At 41.0% G+C, this 24,078-nt stretch overlaps 1 protein-coding gene across 3 annotated transcripts in view; it reads right to left on the reverse strand.

Annotated features, from left to right (window-relative positions):
• Positions 1–23,104, reverse strand: part of LOC130566769 (ephrin type-A receptor 7-like) — a 98,401-nt gene extending 75,297 nt beyond the window's left edge. For all 3 annotated transcript variants that reach the window (XR_008964520.1, XM_057354506.1, XM_057354505.1), the window contains exons 1-3: positions 22,943–23,104; positions 3,962–4,026; positions 2,367–3,036 (exon numbers count right to left, since the gene is read on the reverse strand). Coding sequence is in view for 2 of the 3 variants with exons in the window: in XM_057354506.1 (XP_057210489.1) it covers positions 2,367–3,036; positions 3,962–4,026; positions 22,943–23,021 (814 nt within the window). In the remaining variant the exon portion in view is untranslated. The remainder of the gene's footprint in view (positions 1–2,366; positions 3,037–3,961; positions 4,027–22,942) is intronic.
• Positions 23,105–24,078: the final 974 nt, after the last annotated feature.

The raw sequence follows: 24,078 nt of genomic DNA on the forward strand, positions 1-24,078 counted from the left end.
TTCATCCTTCCACCTTATTGCAAATCTGTTCCTCTGAGAATGTCTAATGATCTCTAAATATTCTGTTTTTCATTTTTAATTCTTTCTTTTTTTCACATGTATGGTCCTTTTGGTTCTGTTATTGACACAGAGAGAGATTATGGAGAGACAAAAATGAAAATTCTGTCAACATTTACTTACCTTCTTGTCGTTTCAAACCTGTATGACTTTTTTCTTCTGCACGACACAATAGAAGATATTTTGAAAAAAGTCAATGACTGGCACCCATTGACTTGCATTGGTTTTGTGTCCATACAATAGTAGTGAAAGGGTGCCAGCGCTGTTCAATTATCAACTTTCTTTAAAATATGTTATTCTGTGTTCTGTGGAATAAAGAAAGTCTTACAGGTTTGAAATGACAAGAGAGTAACTGATGACTGAATTTTTTGGGGGGGTCAACTATCCCTCTAAGAAAACATGAAATAAACTCATTTTACTTTCATAATGTGATATATTTCAGAGAAACATTATATAGTGTATCTATACTTAAAAATGGAATGTAGTTGTAATCATGTAATGTAATGTACTGGACAGTGTTGGGTAAGTTACTCTGAAAAAGTAATTAGAGTAAAAATTAGAGTAATCCCTTACTTTACTTGTTCAAGGGGAAAGTAATTTTATTACAGTAACTAATTACTTAGTAACTAATTACTTAGTAACTAGTTACACCCAACACTGGTACTGGAGTTAATTCATTAAAAAAAGTATTGGATCATAAAAAGCAATGGTAGAAAGGAGGGAAGGTGTTGAAAAACAAGATTTCCAAGTCAGAAAAAAAGGCGTTTGATTGGCTGTTTTTTTTAAACTTCCTCCGTCATTAAGTTTGGTGAGAAATCTTACTCATTGTTGGCCTTTGAATCACCATGTCTTTTGAGAGATGACACGCCTTTTCTCTGATGTAGTAACACCATTTCACACAGACAGCTCATTATGACTAAAACATCTGAACTGTTTTACATGCACACAAACACATCACACACACAAGAAGCAAACATTTATCAAGTAATATGGAAAGAGAAGACGTAGCAAAACACTCTAAGAGACAAAAGGAATTTTAAAAGAATAACCCTCCTCACATGCAGAGCTATTATTCTGAGGTAAAATAAACAGAATCACAGGGCGGCATACAGCTACATGTTAATATTAATCTTAGCAGCTTGGTGTAAATGTGTTTTCATTTTTCTAAAGTAAACACCAGTGCTGAAGGTAAAATTTCATTTCCTTAGATTCTTATGATTCTAAAAACCACAGTTGAAGAGTCTTATCAACATTAGGTGGTTGGAACAACTTAGAAGAGATTTCAAAACAGCTTGCCATGCCACTGACATTATTGACTGCGACATTGTGATGTCGGCATATTTCTGGTAGAGCTGATCAATAAACTGTCGCTATGTGTGAATATGTGAGCTGTTTTACACAAATTAGGTGAAACAGGAGGTGAAGGATGGGCTGCTGGTGTTTGGACATATGTAGCTGCTTATACTGAAGAAAAAACTCCTCTCAGTCACATGAGCATGACTGTGTCACCGACACAAGAACAAGAGAATCATGGGAACACACAAGCATACAAATAACCAATCACCCTGTCATCAGTCAAAACATTTATCATTACAGAGCATCGAGTTCACAACCTAAACCAGCATTTAAACTTACAAGGAAAATAAATATCGCTCAAATCTCTCCCACATGTCACACGCCTCTTAGTCATAGATGATGCATTAACAACAACAACGACATAAAGAGACAATGCAGGATCTGTTGTAGCAGCCTGTCACTGTACGTGTGAATACTGTACGACACCCACACAGCATCGCACAATTCTACAAGATGGACTGTGAAAAATCACACTGACAAACACACACACACATACAGAATGTCCTGCAGTGCCTGTTGACGCATTGATCAGATGACATACAGCTGCGGTGGGAGGAGAGATCCCACCACCCAAACACAGCGTGTCCGCCAGACGCCGGAGTGATGTCAATCAAAGTGAAAGTGCATGACATACTCCTTCGCTGGTGACGTACCTCTGACCCATTCGAGTCAAGCCAAACGAATGACTGTTGATGCAGACGAGGTTCTAGACGCATCTAAAAATGCAATCTGACTAAACGCTCTGAACTTTAAAACTTGTTGGTTTTGAACAAGCCCAAACCCTTTAGTTCATCATCTGCTAAAATAAATCACAGGGCACCTACATAAATCAGTGCGATAGGTGGGTCGCTTTGATTTCACCAAGATGAATTTATGTAACATTTTAAATATTTCTGAAAAAATTATTCATACTGCAAGCAGGTGGCAAGAAACAAAATATATGCGTGTCTCACCCTCACAGCTGCTGTGTCCTTCTTCATATCCCGCGCTGCAGCTGCATTTTCCGATGGGCACCAACCACTCCCCTTCCGCGCTGCAATGCATTCTGGGAGGACTGTCCGTATCCACCTCCGAGTTATTCACACATGTCCCTCTCACCTCCACCAACGTGGAGAATGCAGCTTCGGCTACCGTATCCGGAAACACGGCCAAATTCTGCACGGTCGACAAACACCTCTTGTAGTAAACTCTCACTGAAACCAGTGCGACGCAAGCGCCGACGTCCTGGAAGGCCAGATGGAATCCTTTGCGATTGAGGTGCCCGATCTCGCGTACTTCTGTATTGAGCTTCATTTTACGTTCGCCTAAATCGCCCTGCGTGAAACTTTCGTCTGCCGCGATGGTGTCAATTTTGCTGTAGCGGTCCTCGCGGGCCATGCGCCCCAGGTCCCAGTCAGACTCTGCGTAGAGGAGGTTGAAGGTCTCTTTGCAGCTTCCGGACACCCCGGGGATGCTGTTGCAGTCACGCAGAGTGAACTGCAGCTCGATGAAGATGCGCTGGCCGCCCTGCCGCCAGATCCAGCCTGTCTGGAGCCAGTTGTTCTGACTGGGCTCCATCACGTTGCACACCTGATATGTACGAATGGGCTTGTATTTCTCATCCACGCCGCTGATTTCCTCCCACTGAAACGGGAACACAACATTCTGAGTTTAAAACATAAAGACATAAATAGAAGTACAAATTTCATTATCAATATAAAATGTAAAGCTTATTGCAATTTTATTTAACAAAAAATCAACAACAGTATATTAAACATCATCTTCTGATTGGCTGTGATTGTGTCACGTCCTACAAGCTCGCTGCCAAATCACCTACAGTATATCAAATACTGAATTTATAAAGACTAGAGCATCTTCAATCAGCACCACAAACAAGCTCATTGTCTCGGAGAGAGATTATAATGAGCCTCAAAAGACGAACACTCTCACGCTGTTTTCCCAATTAATTGCAGTGTAATGAAGATCCTTTGTTTCGGAGGGAATTGAGCAGTCTGAATCCGTGCCCGAGTTTGGCAGAGATCTGTAGATACAACTATGAGTGGCAGTGAATTTAAACGTATCCCGGTGAAAACCACAGAGAGAGATCAAACCCATGTACTTTGTATGACCGTACAGCTGCGGTGGGTAACTGCTGGGAGCGAGAGACCCGGGATTTAATCGCTGTCAGGTCCAGAATTAACAAGCTAAACAAATAACAGCTTGCATTGGGTCCCCAGCTTCTAGCCACTTTTCACAGAAACATTACTACAGATGAATTTGTCCATTCTGAATCCGCTGTAATGCGTAGTTCTCATCTCAGCTATGATTCAAACTGTGTGTATCATTTTTTGTGTGTTTGAAAGGCATGATGGAAAGATAACACAAAGCCAAACGCAACAAATGAGGTTCGTATGGTGAGGCCGAGGCGGAGATACGCAATGGGGAATATGATTAGAGAAAAGAGAATAGAGAGTTTATTAAGGAGAGAAAGAAAATGAAATAGATCTAGAGGTGTAGCAACATATGGAGATTTGCCTAAAAATCCAAAAGATCAAGTTTAATAACTTACCCCATTAGAAGGATATGAGGTCCAACCCAGCTCTGCCTGGGACTCCTTAGAATTCAGCAGCACAACTGCAGAAAAAAAACAGAGCAAAACAAACTATAACAACAAAACAGATAAAGCATCACGATCATTAAATCACAATTATACGCCGTGGCTTTTCTTTATCTCACTGTCAGAACGCATACAGCCGACGGCGTCTAATTATAATGAACGCGGCCCCTGTGGACGGGCCGCTGAACTGCCTGCATCACAGGCACATTAAAGCTGGAATGGGGAATGACGGACCTGCAGAGCTGCACTTAGTGAAATGAAGTGCACCGGTCATCAGCTGATAATGTCAGACAGCTGGGCAGAGTACAAGCATCCTGGCAGATTTCTGGCTTGTGAATACTGCAGCACAATGTGGTGGATTTGATATTTTACAGTCATTTAAGAGGTTAAAACAAACGTTTTACAGCAATGCCATAACGCAATAAAGCCCTAGAGGCCGTTGAAGCAAATTCAAATTGACGTTTTTCATTTCGGCTGCATTTCAACTATAACAAGCGCTAATGTACAATCCTGATGTAAACTGAATTAAAACAAGCAGTTTTAATTTGTTTCGAACTCTGGAATATTGCAACATGACACAAGCAGGAACGAATAAACTTAAGCCAGTTGAAACTAGCTATAAAGGATGTCCTTGAAAACAAATGTGATCCTTTAGCTCAACTGGCAGAAAGTGGTGCAAGTAATGGCAAGGTAATGGGTTCGAGTCACAGGGACCACTCTTATAAACACACCAATAAAATGTAAAATGTATACATACTGCAAGTGGCTTTAGATGAAAGCATCCGACAAATGCACAAACGTAAATGACAGCAGAGGTCTGATTAGAACCTGACACAGGGCTCATCCTGAAACAGCCTATAAATGAAAATCGCAGACAAGGCCTCAGCACTCACCATCAGGACCTTGGACAGCTCCACAAATGTGGAGCCATTTCAGCACCCTGGACAGCTCCCAGGTTTAGTCCAGTCCTTAAACATTCTGAATAAATCTTCATAAAAGCAAAAGGCTGAAAATAACACATTGTATTTTTTTCTTTTAAATCACTATTTGATTTGATGAGCAAAGACAACTACATGCAAGTCATTCATAGGTTCCAGAAGAGTGTAAATATTGTGCTATGTGTGTTTGAACATGTCAACTTCTGACTCAACCAATGGCGTGAGTAAACTATAAATATTTTGGCAATCCCATGCACACGGCACCTTTAAATTCATATTACAATATACACCAACGTCTACCTACATCAGCTGCCATACATCTCCCATTCTGCCAGTCTGTAGGGTATCGGAAACCAAATGATTCCCTGCTATCAAAAGTGCTTGGTACTCTTTTGCAATGCTCTCTGCCATCAAAAGTGCTTGTTACTCTTTTGCAATGCTCTCTGCCATCAAAAGTGCTTGTTACTCTTTTGCAATGCTCTCTGCCGTCAAATGCGCAGCCGTGCGGGACCAACAAAATGCCACTGCAGGATGTCGCTGACACAGTCGCTGTACTAACACATGCACAGCTGACATGAGCACGCTAGTCTGAATGCCATTTCATTAAGGCCAGATGAGCGACAGACGGCTCCCGTTCAGAAGTCGAGAGCTTCTGCAAGACAAGAGCACTTGTGCTTTAAGTTGCAATTCAGAGTCTGAGTTTTAGCCTTGTACACATTGCGTTTACTGCAGAGTGTTATATAAAAAAGCTTTAGAAAACATACTGAGGGGGTGAGTACTAAGTTTTCAAGGTTTTCTGTGGCATAAAACGCACAAAAATATTTCGCAGCATTCTGTTTTTTCTTTGATTGGTCTGAATGATTTTTTTCCATCGTAACAGCTGTTGCTGTCTCTCGGCTTTTAGGGGACCTGAAGCCATTTGATTTCTGCTGACATGGCCCCCTGCTGTTCTGAACTTCAGGAGAAAGCCAAGAGAAAGAGAAAGAGAAAGAGAGAGAGACAGAGAGCGAGCAAGCATAAAGTCTGGACCATTTTATTGTGGTTAAGAACTCCCTAAAGAAAAGGCTGACTGACATATGAAGTGACCAATTGCAGCTTGTTTTGTTTTTATTTAGCAGTGGGTTCATCTGAAAAATAGTTCACCCCAAAATGAAAATTCTGTCATCATTTACTCCCCCTCTTGTCATTTCAAACCTGAATGACTTTATTTCTTCCACAGAACAAAAAAGAAGATATTTTGAAGAAAGTTGGTAACCAAACAGTGTCGGCACCCATTCCCTTTTTTGTGTGGACACAAAACCAATGCAAGTGAATGGCTGCCAGTTAACAACATTCTTTAAAATATCTTCTTTTGTGTAATGTGGAAAAAAGTCAAATGACAAGAGGGTGAGTAAATGATAACAGAATTTTCATTTTGGGGGGAAACTATCACTTCTGAAGAGAAAACAGATGGTTTGATAAACTGACTGACGGCCAAGGGCACTAATCTCTCCATCAAACCTTCACGTGTAAATCCCACTGAAATTATTATGAAATGAGAACCATAACATTCAACAGAAAGGATTGTCAAACTCTCACACGTGCAGATAAGCTGCACATAAACACACACAGAAACCAATCAGACCAGTCAGAAACCAGCGGCCGGCAGGAAACCACTGGCCAAACTATAATAAGCGCACACACAAAAACTGACCCGGCGTGATCGGTCGAGGGTGTTAAAGCCAACTGAACAGCAAAGCACATGAACTGGAAAGCCCCATTATGACCTTATTAAACTCTGAGTCCTGCTATTGGACTCCAAAGAGCACTTTCCCTTCACGGGAGTTCTATTGTAACACACAAGCCAGCGAGTCATAATATAGCCACATGCCGTGTTTGCACGCAGGAGGAGGCCTGTTCGCGAGGATCTCTTTGTCAATCTCGCTCGTCTTGCTGATCAGCTTGCCATCATTTTCAAATGGGTCACGATGGCAACCAGCCCGCTTTCGAAAACACGACCCCCCTCCGAGCCAAAGCAACACGCCGAAAACCCCAAAAGCAGCTTGGCTTTCTGGGTTTTTAAATGATCTTGACATACAATGGCTTGGAGAAAAACACATAAAAAGTTGTTTTTAAATGTCCAGTCAGTGAAATCTAGCGGCAAGGTTCCGAATTGCAACCAACCGCTCACTCAACCCCTCCCATTCGAAACACTGCGACAGCTGACAGAACATGGCGAATTACATGCAAGGGGACCCGCGGTGTATGTATATAGAAATAGCTCATTCTAAGGTAATAAAAACATAACTTGCATTTCTGTCAACAGATCCTCAAAAAAATTACACACTGGACCTTTAAGGAAAAGAAAAAAAAGTGAGTCTTAAAGGAACTGAGCTAGTCAGACAGAGGCAGTTCAATATTGTCAGTTTGTCTCGTTCAAAATGCATTTTCTCTTGGAGTCTGGATTTAGGTCAAATATAAATAATGGAGTATGCAAATAATTGTGAAGTTATTTCAAATTATTCTATCAACTTGAGTTCAAGCTCAAATGCATCAGAACACAATTCATAACTAACGCTGATGTTTGCATGTATGTAACGCTGAGTATGTTTCTGACGTTATAGGTTTCTGAAGGGGGGTGAAGTGAGAAGTATCTTGAGTCATGATGAGAAATGTGCTAAGTGGGAGGCAAGCAGGATGTGACGGTGTAGGGTCCGGGCCGGCTGTAGCAGGTCCGTGTGCTGACGGAGCTGTGACTGACAGCTTCACATTGATTCAGTCTCCCTAAACCCAGAGTGCCTGTTAACCGCTGATGCTTAGCTGGGTCTGAAAGTCATCATCAACCCACCTGAACCTTAGAGCTGTCACAGTAAATTGGAAGAACTTGCAGGTCATTATGTGGTCATGATGAACTCAAGATAAATACAGCTTTAAAAGCAGCTTTGCCTAAAGTCCTGTAAGATGATTTTGAAACGTTGAGTTTGCCTTAAATCTGTGCTTCCTCATTATAAGCTGCATGTCACGAATGTCCCCAATTCAGAAGTCACGAACAAGGTGCCGGATGAGCGCTGGCATGTCATGTGACCAAGCCAACGAGCGCAGAGTGCTGACAACCAGAGCATGCACCTACATAACCATGAGGCAAGTCCAAGTGATTACAAAGCAAAGCATTGCAACGACAAGATAACAGTCAGCTCGGACTGATGCCATTCCTGTACACAGAACAAACAGGAAGAATTATACCCAGAAAGAATTACATAATGTATCAAACTAGTATACAGTACACACACACGCTAACACGATTTTCGATGACATGTCCCATTTAAACTTTGTGCTGATTGCTGTGGTTTTTAAATGTCATGGTGGGGATACTTTGTTAACAGCATATTTTTTTGACTGAGAGGACAGTATTAATGGGGCTTTTAAAGACCCCGTTTTTTTTTTAACTTCAATTTCCTAATCAAGCAAAAGAATCTATTATTCAGACGGAAATTACACGGTTGTGTGCGAGACAGGACACGCACCGACTACACTGCAGGAGTTAAGATTTTCTGCAGAATTTCCCTGTATTACCCTTGATGTTCATGTCACTGTAGGTTGAAATTTTTCCGTTATGAAGTCAAGTGAGTTTAATTCCTTCGGGCTTGATGTCAGATTGGTGCACTGTGCTGGATGGATTGCTGTAAGACCCATACCAAAGACATTAAACCACAACAATAGGAAACATTGTACCAGAAAATAGCAAAGGTGAGGAAAGGTGGTTTGGTTTCAGTATTAAAGTACAACTCTTCCCCATCTCTAATTCGTTCTCTTTCTCTGTCTGTCTTTGTTAATAAGCAATAGAGTCAAAAAGTGGAAGTGTCATTACATAAGTGGGGGGAGAGAGAGAGAGAGAGAGAGAGAGAGAGAGAGAGAGAGAGAGAGAGAGAGAGAGAGAGAGAGAGAGAGAGGCCATCTTGTGATGACTTTTCCTCTCTCTCAATTTAGGAATCCACTTTAGATCAAATTAGACTCCGATTCTTACCGCATTACCACATCGCCTCCCATCACTGCCCCTGACAGTAGGAGGACCGCATCTCTCTCCAGCACTCCCACCTGTCTCTTTCACTCATTCTCAAAGACAACGACTTCCCCTGCCCTTGTATCTTCGCCTCCTCCTCCCCAACTCACTAAATGTCCAATTACAGACACGTCATTAAAGAACGAGGCTTGCATTCTTCTCTCGGGTCATCCACACTCTCATTCATGCACAATTCACGAATTTCCACCCACACGGATGTGTTCAACAGGGTGGGGTGGACTTATGTTCACTTTGCTTTATGTCAAATAACGACTGCCCCTCTTCATCCTCAGTCAACAATAGTTCAGTGAAGGACAGACTGCTGTTTCTTTAGCTTTATCCCCTCTTAGACATACTTATAATGCTTTGTATGTGCGTGTCTACAGTAAATGAAAAAACACCCACCACCATGACCAATCCACTTTAAACTGTAAAAGTATCAGTGCTGTACTGACAGATTGATTGACATATTTTTTTCACTGCTATCCTTTTCCTCCTCATTTTTCTCAGATGCTTCCCTTTAGTTCTGCCTTGTCTCAGTCCTTCTCTGTCATTTCTCATTTTATTTCAAATGTGCCATAGCCATGTGGTGACAAGATGTAAAGAGGCCATCTTGAATACCCAAAATCCACTGCTGCACAAAAATCTGGGGAGTTCTCATGAAGATGTGAACAGGAAAGGGTCTGAGATCACATTAATTCCAAAGAGGACCAAAAAAAAGGACTGAGTTCTCTTTTGAGTCCACTATGTTGTGAACACCAAAAGGACTGAGATCACATTCGGCTAGTTCACTTTCTAGATCACTTTAAGTGAACTGGGTTTGGTTCTTTTAAAACAAACTATATGTGAAAACACCCTCATATAGAAATAATTCACAACAGGATCCAAAATTGCTTTTACAAGCAATTTCATAGTGTTTTATTTAATAAACACTATTTTTAAAAATATTAAAGAGAGGATTATAATGCAGGAGGGCAAAACCAATCTCCACTGAGTCTGTTGTCCAGCCGACCACTCAGATCATTAACACAGCCCCTCAGCCTCACCCATCATGCCGTATCATAAGCCCAAATAATCACTAGCCCCCCCCGCTCCATTATCACTACACACATTGATTCCCATCCAACTGATAAATGAAAGCAAGTCAAAGGTGTGTGCGAGACAGAGATAGAGAAAGAGCAGGAGGGGCCTGGGGTCGAGAGGGAGCGGGGCTCAAGCAGCCATCCTTCAATACAGCACGTCACGCAACCGCGAGATCCATATTCTCGACAGCTGATCAATCAACAGGCAGCGCAAGCAGGCGCCTTGTAAAAAGAATACGGTCGGGCGAGTCGATGAGTTAGAATAACAGGCCTGTGCCTGTTAAACATCGAAAAGATGGAGGGAGCAATAGATGGAAGGAGAGAATGGCCGGCTTGTCCTCGACTACGTGAGCCCGGTGGATAGATGACAGGAGAGATATTTCAGCTGTAACGGATGGCGACTCATCCATCGCTGCCGCGGAGTCCCTTTGAGGCCTGACCTCAGAACAGCACCGCTGACGTCGTCTCTGATTTAGGTCGCTACGCAGAAGATGAGATACTGATCTGAAGTCTGAGGATATGCTGTAATATTATAAAACTCAGAAAGCAAAAAGTATTTAGAAAAAAGGAAGACACAAAACATGTTGTAGATAACAAACACGCTTTGTTTTGGCATGGATAAATAAGAACTCACATTCAGGGCACTTTATCATCATCAAAAAAATACAAAAACGTACAAAGTGACTGAAATAAATGCACAACTTCTTACTGTTCTGCCTTGAATGTTGTGTATAGAAGTAAATCCCCCACAACCATCTCAAGACGAGGCTTTTCGTTATCATTTGTTCATCTGTCAGATCTCATCGCTCTCCTGTCTCACATTGTCTCGATTCATTTATTCCATGATTGTTTATTTACTTATCTGTGAGCCGGATAATTTCAGCGTATTAATCCACAAATGCCTTGTTTAATAAAAATTGGAAAAATTCCCACTAATTATGCAAATCGGGTGCAGAATGGCTTCCTTCAGCTTGTTTGGGTTTAATTAGATGGCTCTTATTATTGGTTCTTTCTAGACACGGTCCTTGCGTTTATAGCGACGATGTTAAAAAGTCAAGTGTAATTGTGGATTGGTGGTCCTTATACGTTCTGTATTCTTTATAAGTGAAAGAACACAGTTTCGCTCTGAGATGCAGTAACTGAATCGCCGTGGAATAAGTGAATTACACCTTCGCATACTTCTGCATGAATAAAACCAATCTTTCCATTTTTGTGATCTGAGTGCTAAAGCCAAAAATATTTTATGACAATGTTCTATATACTTGCATGGCTAAATGTTTTAGGTATTCAGAAAGTAGGAAGACTACATATCTGCGGCAAAGTCCAACATTTGGAACAAAAAAAATCCTTACACTGTTGACCACATGACCGTCACGTGGCTTCAAGGTAATTTATCATCTTATAAACGAAAGGTCAAGTCAAACGCATTGCATTGTGGGATACCGTATTCCACACAATGTGTTCTGTTGTATATGCAAATGTGGCAAATGTAGCAGGCCACCTGGGTATTGCATACAGGAAATGTGCGTATTGTGCAAACTATAGATTTAGTAAGTGGTACAGTAGCGTGTTATAATAAACAATTATTGTCCAGGGAGTTCTCTGTAAAGCAGGTTACAGCTGCTCTGTATAGGAACACAAAGAAACTCGGCACGATTTCCACCATGCTAATTAAAACAAAAAGACACATTTAACCAAAGCTCAGTCTCAAAAACCAAGTTCTATTTTGGAGCTTCTACAGGGTCAAAGTTCATCCGCTATGCCAAAGGCGATGGTCAATACAACACATCCGGCAAAGGCAAAGGTCATCACCTGAACACCTTGCATTAATTGCAGTCGCATCGATGCCAGTTTTTCATTTCCCTATTGGTGGAACCATTCAAAACCATTTGAACCAAGTATGGATCTGAAATTGTGCAAAGTGGGCAGAACTCAGTCCATTGTGGTTCACCACCAGATCCAATGAAGCCACTTTTGCTTCGTACACGGTGCACACAAACACGTTTTATTTTTTAAATCTGATTTTAAGGAATGACTGTCAGTTTGCAAGTGATGAAATCTGAAGCGTGTCATCAGACAGTACAGTCAATATCAACATCGATTGCTATAGTAATGATGTACGGGATTTCGCATACAATTACTGAGAGTAGCTGTCAGTGCTGAGAGACAGAAAACTGAAAATATTTCCTCTGTTTATGTCTATCACTACATTCTGCTGAAGTGCTCGCAAGGCACATACAATACTGGATGAGATGAGAACATGACATAATACGACACTTGTATTAATCGTTCACTCATTTACCATTTAATATTGAACACACTGTACATAGTGAACTTAGTGACATTAATTAAATAAGACAACACACTGCAGATTTAATTTGATGTTGGACAAACCTTGCTGACTCAATGCTGACTGATGAAAACATTTAATCTGACAGTTCAGACTGAGATTTTCAAAAAACAAAAACCCACATGGATGTGGTTGAAACCGGTTTAGTGAACATCAGACCACCACTGAAGGCCACAACAATGTTCCCACCAAACTACTAACATTAAACCATGACAAACTGATCTCCTTGGGTGTGGAAATGATCTGCCAAATGCTTTTACGTTAAAGAAAACATTAATCAAAGGTGACGTGAGAAATATGATCCAAGGCACAATTCAACGCTCAGCCTCTGTTCAAAGACTTAAAGTAATTTAGCAACAGAGAGGGTCATACAGCACTTATCAAGCGCAGAGTCACGGAAAGACTGCATCCATTTACATTTCTGGTTGGAGGGAAGGGGGAGGCGAGACCATTTAGGAGGCTGAAATGAAATAGGTGACAGGCATCACAGAAAGTGAAAAGGAGCGGGTCCTAACCCTGGTTCCTGTGGCACTCTAATATCAACCAGCCCACATCCCCTCTGAAGAAGCCCATAAACTAATGGACAGATCTTAGGGAGTTTAATCAAAGCACAGAGAGAGGAGGTCTCTCTCCATTTCGCCACTGCCAATCATCCAGCAGCCCCACAGCCTAGTAGTCTGCTTACAACTGGCAGTCCATGAAAGCGGAGAGAGAATGGAAGGCAGGGAGACAGAATGGGATGGAGTAGAGGTGATGCTTCAAAGTAAAGGGGAATAAGGGTCTCTGTTCCAAAATCTAGTGAGGTGCCTGCTGTGTACACAGGCAGCTGCTTTTTAAGACTGCAACATCTGAAACAGAACCTAATAAGAGATTTGGAACACTCTACTGTTAAAGGCAGCAACTTTTAATAAAACTTAGAATTAGTATGTTGCAAAGCAAACAATGCAATACTGTAACCACAAATACATAAACTACAAACAAATACTGCGGGTAAAATACTTAAACTTGAATATTGAATGAAACGAAAAAATGAAAAAAAATAGGCAATGCGTAGAGTGGACATTACAACAATCTTTCCTAATGTAACACATGTTATGTGTTAAATGGGGGTGGGAGTGAGAGGATGAAAGATGTGTTTAAAAGGGAAAAGCTGTAAATGCAGCATATGGAAAAGAAAGTGAAAGTGACCTATTAGTCAGATATGGTGACCCATACCCGAAATGTGACCTCTGCTTTTAACCCATCCAGAGAGTAGTGAACACACACACAGCAAGTGGTGAACACATGTACACCCGGTGCAGTGGGCAGCTATCACTGCAGCGCCCGGGGAGCAAGTAGGGGTAAGGTGCTCAAGGGCACCTCAGTCATTACCCGCCGGCCTGGGAATCGAACTGGCAACCTTCTGGTCACGAGTCCGACTCTCTAACCATTAGGCCACGACTGCCCCTGTAACAGGATGTAAAAAGTAAATCCAGGGTTCGTGTCTCTATTAAATAAATGAAAAATAGATGGGGAGAGAAAACACTAGACAATTTTCAGAAGCAACCATAAATGCAACGACACGCATAAACTCACTCTCACAAGGTGGTGATTGAATGCAAATTAAAATGCAAATGCTGCACTGTCAGTTCTCTAGCAGCCCGGTCCACAGATGGGCAGCATTTGAACACGACAGCTCAAACAAGTTTGGAATGTCAAAAAGTGCCGTCGCACTAAGTGAAGCCATTACATGTGCGCATCTAGAACTACTACAAGAGGAAGTCAACATGGCCAAGCCTCCAATCACTCAGCCGGTCCAAAAAGCATGAGCTGGCATTCTCAATACTACAGTTTCCCACACAAAAGGACTAACCAGCCCTGAAGAAAACTACCCAAGATTCTAAAAAATCAGAGCAGAAATGGGATTCAGAGAGAGAGACTAGCTTGGGACACGCTACGGAAACGGACAAGAGTGCTGGGAATGATGATTGGAGGAAGGTAGGTTAGTTTTACACAGTCTTGGACTCATGAGGTAGGGGTCGTTGCCTTTTAAATCATTGCCTTGCGGCCTGTGAGCTATTAAACATGATTTCCAACTCTCAACTCCCACAACCAACAGAACAGCCCTGAATTTTTCAGCACTTTGCGCTCTTCCAAACAACTGCAGTTGACAGCAAAGTCTGCGTTCATGATACCAGCACACAAAGGTAAAAGTATTTCTGCAATGCATGCTGTACTTCACTATGTGAAGTGCGTCATAATACTAGATTTTTTTTAAATAGTGCTTGCATGTGTAAAAATCACTGCCACCTTGACCAGATGTTGTGGGTGGTACTAGGGTATTGCTATGTTGTTGCTAGTCTGTCTGAAATGGTGGCTAGGTTACCAAACGTCCCAAATCAAAAAAGGAAACCCATCCCTAAGCCTCCAGGTCACTAGATATATATGTGGTACTTGGAAAAGTAGTATTACGGTTTAGGGGAGGTGTATAAATTCCTAACCTCAAGCAATAACAATATATGACAATAACAATAATTTATGCCTTAACAAGCACCAGCACTTATTCTGTACACACCGTCCCATGAGGAGGATTTACTGAATAGATTTAAGAGTAATGCAACATCATACTCGCATAGCAAAAATCTGCATCTGCTATGCCTTCATTCAGTGTATTATTTGTAAAGATGCAATGGCATTTGAAGACTTTGTTTAGTTGTATTGTGGGATTTGGTAAATTCGGCTCTGATGTTGCACATTGATTCAGCCCTGTAAGAATATGTGATCTGACTAGAATCTTTTATGTTGTCCTCAATGGTGAAATGACTTTCAATTATAATGCACAAACCCAGAGGCTACCGTTTGGCAAGCTCTAAACACACCTATAGAAAAAACCCTTAAATAAACTGTTAAAAATGACCCAATGTAAGCCGTGCCCATCAATAATTCCCAACGATTTTCTCCTAAATACATCCCTCTGTATTTAGTGTTGAAAAAAATTAAATACAGTAAATAAATGGTGACAGAATTATCATTTCTGGTTCCTACCCGTTTAAATCTACAGTTTTACAGACTTTATGGCCTTAATACTTAAAGACTCTGGTTAAGTACGTTCCTGAATGATACAGATCGAGGGGCTGAGAGAGTTCTGTGACAATGACTAAACAGAAATAGCTGTATCCCTGTGATTTATAGCAGTCAACAGGGTCATAGGTCATCCACACAAAGACGCAGGGTCACCACAGCATCAGTCATTCACACTAATGTATCCACAGAACACACACGCCACACTGAACAAACAGCATCTCCAGTCAAAAACAGCCTTACAAATGCAAGCGTGCGCATGAGAGCCAAACACGTTCCCTGACAGTTGAATCCTATTTCTTCTCATTTACAATCCGTCTGATAAATTGTCCCTGAACTGACCTTCAAGCAGCGGTAAAGTAATCTACAATTACCTCAAGAGACAAGAGGAAATAAAGGGTGGCACTGTCACAAACACACACAGCCATTCAAAAGAAAATGTGCTGATGTGTGTGTGGCTTGTGAGTGGACGGAGAGGAAAAACAGGCACTTCCTGAGAACCTCCCCAACTGGCAATGAGAAAGAGGACCAAGCCACCTCGCCAACTGACCATCTGATCATACATTATATCATCACGGGCAACACACACTTCAAACTCCATAGAGGAATACTCCATCTAAATGTGATTCACTTAACAACTATTTTTACAATGTGGCAATAACTTATTCAGTTAACCAAATAGAACATCAATAGATCAATAGATGGTCATTTTCAACCATTTTCATTACTGATCGATTTTGCCGTTGTAGCAGCCCTACAATACATCTCAACTCAAGTCAACACGAATAAAAACACTCCATCAGCACACAGCATAGAGCCCCGAGAAATCAACTCCCCAAACAGAACGTGAACCCTTCTAAACACTTTGAAAAAGCAATCACGGTGCACGTCTGAGCATGCACAAGATCTTAACAAGAGTGAAGATGCCGATAAATCAAGCTGTTATCTCTATAGCGTATCCATTCCAAGCGTGCAGGGATTTATATGCCTCTGGGTGAATCACAAGTTGGGATATTACATAAATTCCACCAAAAAATACACATTTGTGTTGTGTCATTCATTTTCTTTCCAAAGCTGGACAATTACATTTGGCAAGAGAAAAACACGCACTTCCTAGAGATTCAGTTGACCCTGGTTTGGGTTAACCTCCCGTAGGATGTTTTGATTGCAATCAAACTGAATTCAGAAGCACACGCACACACTCAAACACTACACACTCTGATTGCAGAGATTCAGTCGCCATGGTTCGAGCTCATTGGCCTGCAAGACTGCAGTCAAACCAGTCAAAACAAAAACAATGACACGGGCGTGAACTTCCCACAATCATCAGTAAACAATGTGTTAAAAAAGGGCATAATTTTCTTCATGTTTAAACACTTTTTCCTTTCAAAGCTTCACATGCAGAGGCTACTACTCGAAAGCAATTTGGAGGCCAACTTCCCTGAAAAGTGTAAACATTGTGGAACTATAAAAAAAATTGATGTGCACCCTGACAACAGCAGCAGCAGCAGCAGCACTGGCTCAATTGATGAATTGAGCTTGGGGGCGGAGCTACATACTTGTTCAATCACAGGGGGCGGGGCTGTCAGAACACATAGGTCGTTTCTCAATATGCTTTCTTCGGAGGTCTTGTGTCCTCGTGTTCTCGCTCTACGTCATCAATAACCGTCAAAGTCCGGAGAACGCATGAAAGTACCCGGATGTGTTCTCGATATCAAGGATGCATCGTATGCAGCCTTGCGCGCCTACGGTATCCGCTTGAAGTCCCAGAAGTCACTACGGGTCGTCCATCCAAGTTCGTTCTTCCGAGGATGCCTCGCAAGACTGGTCTCCACAAGAACACAAGTCCGTTCTTTGCGTTTTTTGAATTGAGAAACGGCCATACACTAACCACGGCTCCAACCTCAATTTAAAATTGAAGAACAAAAACCTACGCTATAGCTGCTACCAGCTACTAACCCAATCAGTCCATCTTCTGGAAGGCAGCACCAGCCTTCCCCTCACTCCTGTGAGCGAGAGCAATCTGGGGAGACGGGCTCACTAAACCAGAGGCTCCGGAGTCAAGGCTTCATGCCAGAGCGTACATTTTATGAATTTATTCATCAGCGGGGAACCACGCATTAAAAGGTCGGGCGATTTTCCAGGTCATTGGTCAAAGCCGAACGGTGAGGAAGGGATAGCCAACATTGTTCCTATCTAGGCTGTGATAAAGGGGCAGGGGAAGTGGCAGAAAGGCTCATATCCGGCATGCGCGAGGTTGCAACGCTTAATGAGTTTGAAAGGTCAAATGCCTCTTCAAAAGATATATGTGAAGTATATCACCCGAGTGCTGCTTCATGGGCCTCTGAGGGGCCGAAAGGGCCAACGTTGCTGTCGCCAAGGCGATGTCATGCTGGCGTGCCAGACGGGGAGACAGACATATCTCACTGAGTGGGCAGTTCAGGCAAGATAGTAAATTGCTGTAAGTGCCCTAAGTGTCTATCAAACACAATACTTAAAAATTACCAGAATATTTTATGTGTTAAGACTTTTTGTAATACTTATTTCATTCTTTGTGCTTGTCTGCCACAGTGATGTACAATCTATCTTCATCTGGAAGCATTTCCTAACAAATATTTGGAGATATGTAATTATGTGGGATAATTCATTTAATTTATTCATTAGCATTTCAGCGCATTTCAAGGGATAGTTCACCCAAAAATGAAAATGCTGTCATCATTTACTCACCATCACCACCTTGTCATTTCAAACCTGTATGACTTTCTTTCTACTGCAGAACACAAAAGAAGACATGTTAAAGAACGTTGGTAACCGAACAACAGCGGTACCCTTTCACTTCTAACATGGACACAAAACCAATGCAAGTCAATGGGTAACACCATTGTTCGATTATCAACATTCTTCAAAATGTTTTGTGTTCTGCAGAAGAAAGTAATACAGGTTTAAAACGACAAGGGGGCGAGTAAACGATGACAGAATTTACATTTTTGGGTGAACTATCACTTTAAGATCAACAGGCAACTATTCTTGAAATCCTTCAGATTATCTAAGAATAATTATTTATAAAAATAATTACTAATTGCTTTGCCTTTGAAACAAGCATGTAAATACATTCCTAAAATGTCATGTCAAGTGAACCTGCATTGAACCATATGCAAACTTTTCATATTGACAATCGGCTTTAAACCCTAAGGTAAATCATGTCTATTTTATTCCGGTCCTGGAGAGCAACTATCCTGCAAAGTTTATTTTCAACCCTAATGGAAGACATCTGCTAATTTACAAATAATCCAGAAGATCTCGACTGGCTTGTTTAGGGGTTTGATTAGGGTTGGAGCTAAACTCTGCTGGACAGTGACCCGCCAGAACTGGAGCTAAAGTGCTCTTGAATAAATCAATACCTACTTTCTCGGTTAACACTAGGAAGAATCTGTCGACCATGCAAAAAAGCACACCCTTTGTTTTAAAATCTCTATGTGGAATTTAGTAAGTGACTCTCTCTCCAACTTTCCGAAGAAAGCAACATTTATTTACTGAATTATACATTTAAAACAGCCAGGGGTTTGTATACGGTGTGGCCAGCCAAAACCACTAAAAGCAAGACCTGACGTCTTTATCAACTCGTATATTCATATTACAACTTATCTTCTTTAAAGGGATAGTTCACCCAAAAATAAAAAATTCTGTTAAGAAGATATTTTGAAGAATGTTGTTAAATGGCCCCCATTCACTTGCATTGGTTTTGTGTCCATTCAGTCAAAGTGAATGGGGGCCAGTGCTGTTCAGTTACCAACTTTCTTCAAAATATCTTCTTTTGTGTTCTGCACAAAAAGAAAGTCAAAGGTTTGAAATGACAAGAGGGTGAGTAAATGATAACAGAATTTTCATTTTTGGGTGAACTATTACTTTAATATTGAACATAACACAGCATTACAACAAACGGTCCATTTTTAAAAAGGAAATGTATGTCTGAACCTCACCGAGCGCTCTTACATCATTTAAAAACTAAAATCAGCAAAAAAGGGTCAGGCACAGAGGTGGAGTGTTCTCTGTCAGCTGTCTGGCACGTTGCTGCAATACAAAAAGATAAATACTCAAAACCAACTTTACAATGCAGTATGAAGGACAATCGGGCTGTCTCCTGGTTGGTTTTCTATGTTCATTCAACACTGACGGTTTCATTTTTCACCTTTATGAAGCTACGTGGAATCCTCGGAGCATCCATATTCTGCTAGTAATAAAATCATCCATCCCCTTCACAAAAGCACCTCAGACAAAACCTCCACCTCCAGGGGCATTCCTGCAGATCCAGCAGAAACTCGTCCTTACAGGGAACCGAGATGAGTCCTGGTGACCCTTCTTCTTACGCTGAGGAAAATAACACAGCATCGATCCATCCCGTTCACGCAATGCTAGAATAGTCAATTTGTGAGGAAAGAGATCAAACTTAATTACAAGATTGAGCAACACTGAATGTCAGGGTATTATGGGTAATTATGATTATAAAAACTGTAATTTCCTCTCTAACATTCATTCATTTTTAATTCTGGATTATTCCGAGTAGGTATGATGGTTGACTCGATTATGTGACTCGATTATTTTGTTTTAATTCGGATATTGTTAACATGGCACTACAACTGGCTAGTTGCAAAGCAAACTGAATAAACACTATAGTTATTTAGACAACCCAGTTGATCTTAAAAATAGTGCAGTTTTCAGTCCACACATCCCAAAGCAACACTAAATAAACTCCCGGAGAGGGCATGTCACTGTAACGCCTGCCAACTTCACAAATCACTCTAACCTTCACTGCACATTCAGGTTGCCACTTATAAAAACAGCGGAGGCACAGCCAGCACGGATCTCCGACGGTCCAACCCAAACCATTACCAGAGCTAAAAATTATGCCGTTAATCAGCACGGCACTATGAATTTTCATGCTAAGTGGTCTTCGTGCAAATCAATAAATGACAACTAAAATGCCATATTGATTGCCTAGCGTATTCAGGGCTCCGCTTCAGTCATGATTTTACACCTTCTGTCAACAACTGAGGTAGCAGAACAACGTTCAGGACCAGTTTGGCAGAGTATGATGATGGAACCCAGCGCAGAGGTGACAGGCATATAAAGCTCTCCAAGGTAAGTGCCCTCATATGGTCTGCACCCTGTCAGCGTACATAAACACGGCACGGTTGATGCAACTGGCACGTGCCTGTGAGCACGGTGCCGTAACGGCTGCGATGAGAACAGTAAAAATCAGTAGATGAGATGCCAGGGTGTGTAAGGACTGAGGGTCTGAGAGATGCCACCACCTCTAACTAAATGTGAGAAAAACCACCAGAGATCAGAAAAGCATGCGAGAACTTAAAAGGAATAGTCCACTTAAATGACAATTCTGCCGTTATCTACTCGCCTGCTTATCTTTACATGGAGCACAAAAGTAGTGATTTTTGATGAAATATGAAATGCATGCCAAGCAAGCTAAACAAAAAAAGCCCTCCAATATTCCATACTAATTTATGTTTAAAGGCTTTATGTTCACCACCAAAAAACTATCATATATTCAGTCCATATGTTTATTGAGTTGTATGAATCAGATGAAGTCAAATTGATAAAAGCCCAGAAGTTCACCACTGTAGTAAAGCCATACTAAGATATTCCTCAAAATCATAAAAAGTAAACACTATAAAGACTGCAAAGCAATAGAGAACAACATCAAAACAGCAATGATCGTATAAGACTCGGATTCTTTTCAAATGAATCTGAGAAAGAAAGCCTTTTTGCTTAGCGATGTAAAAAAGAACTGCGAAGTGCAAAGTGTGGATCTCGGAACAATCAACGGTCTTTGCTCAGATGACCTCAAACACCCAGCGGGTGTATTTAGACAAAAAATGTCAGAGAGATATTGATCATTTAGATTCAGCCCATAAGTCTATAAATTCATGACACAAAATCGTCATATAGATTCAGCTTATATGTCTATATGTTCATCAATCAAAACTATATAGATTTAGCCCACACAGGTATGTTTATACTAGTTTCGTATGATGTATATCTCATATAGATTTACTCCATCTACATGTTCATGACATAAAACTATTCTATAGCCAAAAGCCAAAAGACTTGAAAAGCAGAAGTCAAACAGAATATCTTATGATCTTTACTGAATTTGTACTTTCTTTTAGTAGAAAAAGACAGGTAGAATCTGCAAATCAATTCCTCAAAAATTCCTCCTCCTGTCTTGCACAGCATAATAGAAGCACACTGGTTTGGAACGACAGGCAGGCGAAAAAGAACAATGACAGATTTTTCATTTTTGGATGAACTATTATAATAATATGCACCAACAATGAGCTCTGTCCCCATCCTGTCAGAAGCCCACCTGCCGCAAACATAATACAGAGAGAATACAGCGTGCTGAATACAAAGAGACCAGCCGCAGCAGGACCGGGACGTGGTTGTGGACAAAGAGGTGTTCAGTACAGTGAGAACATATTCGGCTCCATCAGACGCCCCCCCCCCCCACACAAGGCCTTTCCGAACACATCTCTTTCACAGCAATTAATGGCTGTCAAAACATTCATTAAGGCAACATTTCTAATCCACTTCACCAGCATACCAGTAGAGGATGGGAGATGGCAGAGTTCAGCCATGTGCACGTAAGAGCGCCGTGTCCGTGGGGGAACAGAGGAGAGAGAGCAGCCTGGCTCAGTTGGGCTTCTTCAGAGAAGCCAAGAGCCCGAAGGGACGCAGCTATTATCTGTTCTTTCCCTCTCTGTGCCACGCCACTCATTAGGATGCTCAGTTGACCTCACCTGAGTCCGTAATGCGGCAGCCTGACATCAAAACCTCTGAAGCTTTCAAGACTGTCAAACAATCCCACCAGGAGCAACAGACTCTGAAATGTCCTAATTGGAAATCCAACATAACTTGATGGACTGAAATACCTACTTTTGTGGTATCCTGATGAAATGGAAATGACAAGACAAAGAATATTTAATTGAAAATTTTAAAAATAGAAAAACAAACAAGTTATTAATCGGAGATAAACTAAGAAATAAAATACACTTGAATAAGAAACTAAACTAGATAAAAATTGAGACATTATTTTGTTTGGAACAATTTAAACAAATTCTGCTTAGATTTTGTTAAGTAAGCAAATCCTAAACTAGACCATTTTCAACTCTTGATTTATGTTGGTGTAACATTATCGCCTGAAACAAACTGACTACATTGTTGCAGCCTGTCAACAGCACGCAGCCGGATTCCTCGGGTAAAACATCACCTGTCTTTGAAGAGCTCAACCAAATGTGCTTTGTATTTTAATAACAAATTTGACCATTTAAATCCATTCACGATCTAGTCCACTGCCTATCAAACTTACTACAGCACAGAAAGGTGAAAGCACACCTGCAGTGAGAGTTCCATCAAATTGACCTAAACAGTTCCAAAGACGCTACATACCTTCCTCTGCGCAAGCCTCCTCGTTTCTGTTGAGCAATAATATCCAAAGCACTGAAATGATCGCTTTAAACTGCTCCATCTTTGAATCGCCAGGACCGCGGAGCTCTGGTCATGTCGCAGCCGAGCACGCTTGACTCACGGTGCGGGATGAAAGGGATCAGTCCGAGCTAGTGGCACGCAGCGGTACTATGCGCCTTATTTGACAACACGGGGGAGGCGGGGAGAGACGGTCTGATTGACAGCGCGAACCTTCAATCGGCATGAGCGCGCGTCGAGCAGGAATGTCGACCAGTTTCAGCTCGCGTTATACTGTAAGGATTGAAGCGTATTTTTTTATTTAATTAAAGAAAATCCTATGCTCGTAGGGTTCAAGGACATTGGCGTCTGAATGCTTCACTGTTTGGTTATCAATCAAATGAGCACTGATGAATTATATCTATAGGGGTATATAGCACATGTTTTATAGATCACATGTTATAAAAAGCAGGTAATAATGGAGATGGAAGAATGAACAGACAGCAAGATAATTTAGATAATGGCAGTGCTTATTTGGTCAATAAACCCTCGTTTATCTTACCTCACCTGTTTAATGGCTTATCCTAAGACATAAAAAGTAATTACATTTTTTGGAAGTATTAAAGGTATTTTTAATTATTTAATGTTAGTAACACATTTAAGTGTATAATAAGCATCATTTTTTAATAAATAAATAATTATAGAACAATTATAAATAAGCTACTTAATTTCTTATTAAACCATAGTTATGTAAATATTATTAATAACTAACTATTCACATAATTAATAAATAATATATGTAATATAAGTGATACAGAAATTACAAATTTAAAAGCTTTACAATTTAAAACTTGTATTATTAATATTAGTATTATCATCTTCCTTTTTCAAAAGGGTACAAAGGTTAAAAGACAAGCATGAAACTGAAGTTAATAAACTCATCTCAAACAACAGGCACAGAATCTCCTTAATGCACGGTGTTGTGGATCCTCGAAATTACACATTTGTGCATTATTGCCCTAAACCCACGAAGGGCCAGCACTCTGCATCTCTGTAACAATAAAGCCTCAACCTATTGTTTATGACTGCATTACAATTTCATGCTAGGCTACCCTGAACCT

Source organism: Triplophysa rosa, linkage group LG16, assembly GCF_024868665.1.
Source record: "Triplophysa rosa linkage group LG16, Trosa_1v2, whole genome shotgun sequence".
NCBI lineage: Eukaryota > Metazoa > Chordata > Actinopteri > Cypriniformes > Nemacheilidae > Triplophysa > Triplophysa rosa.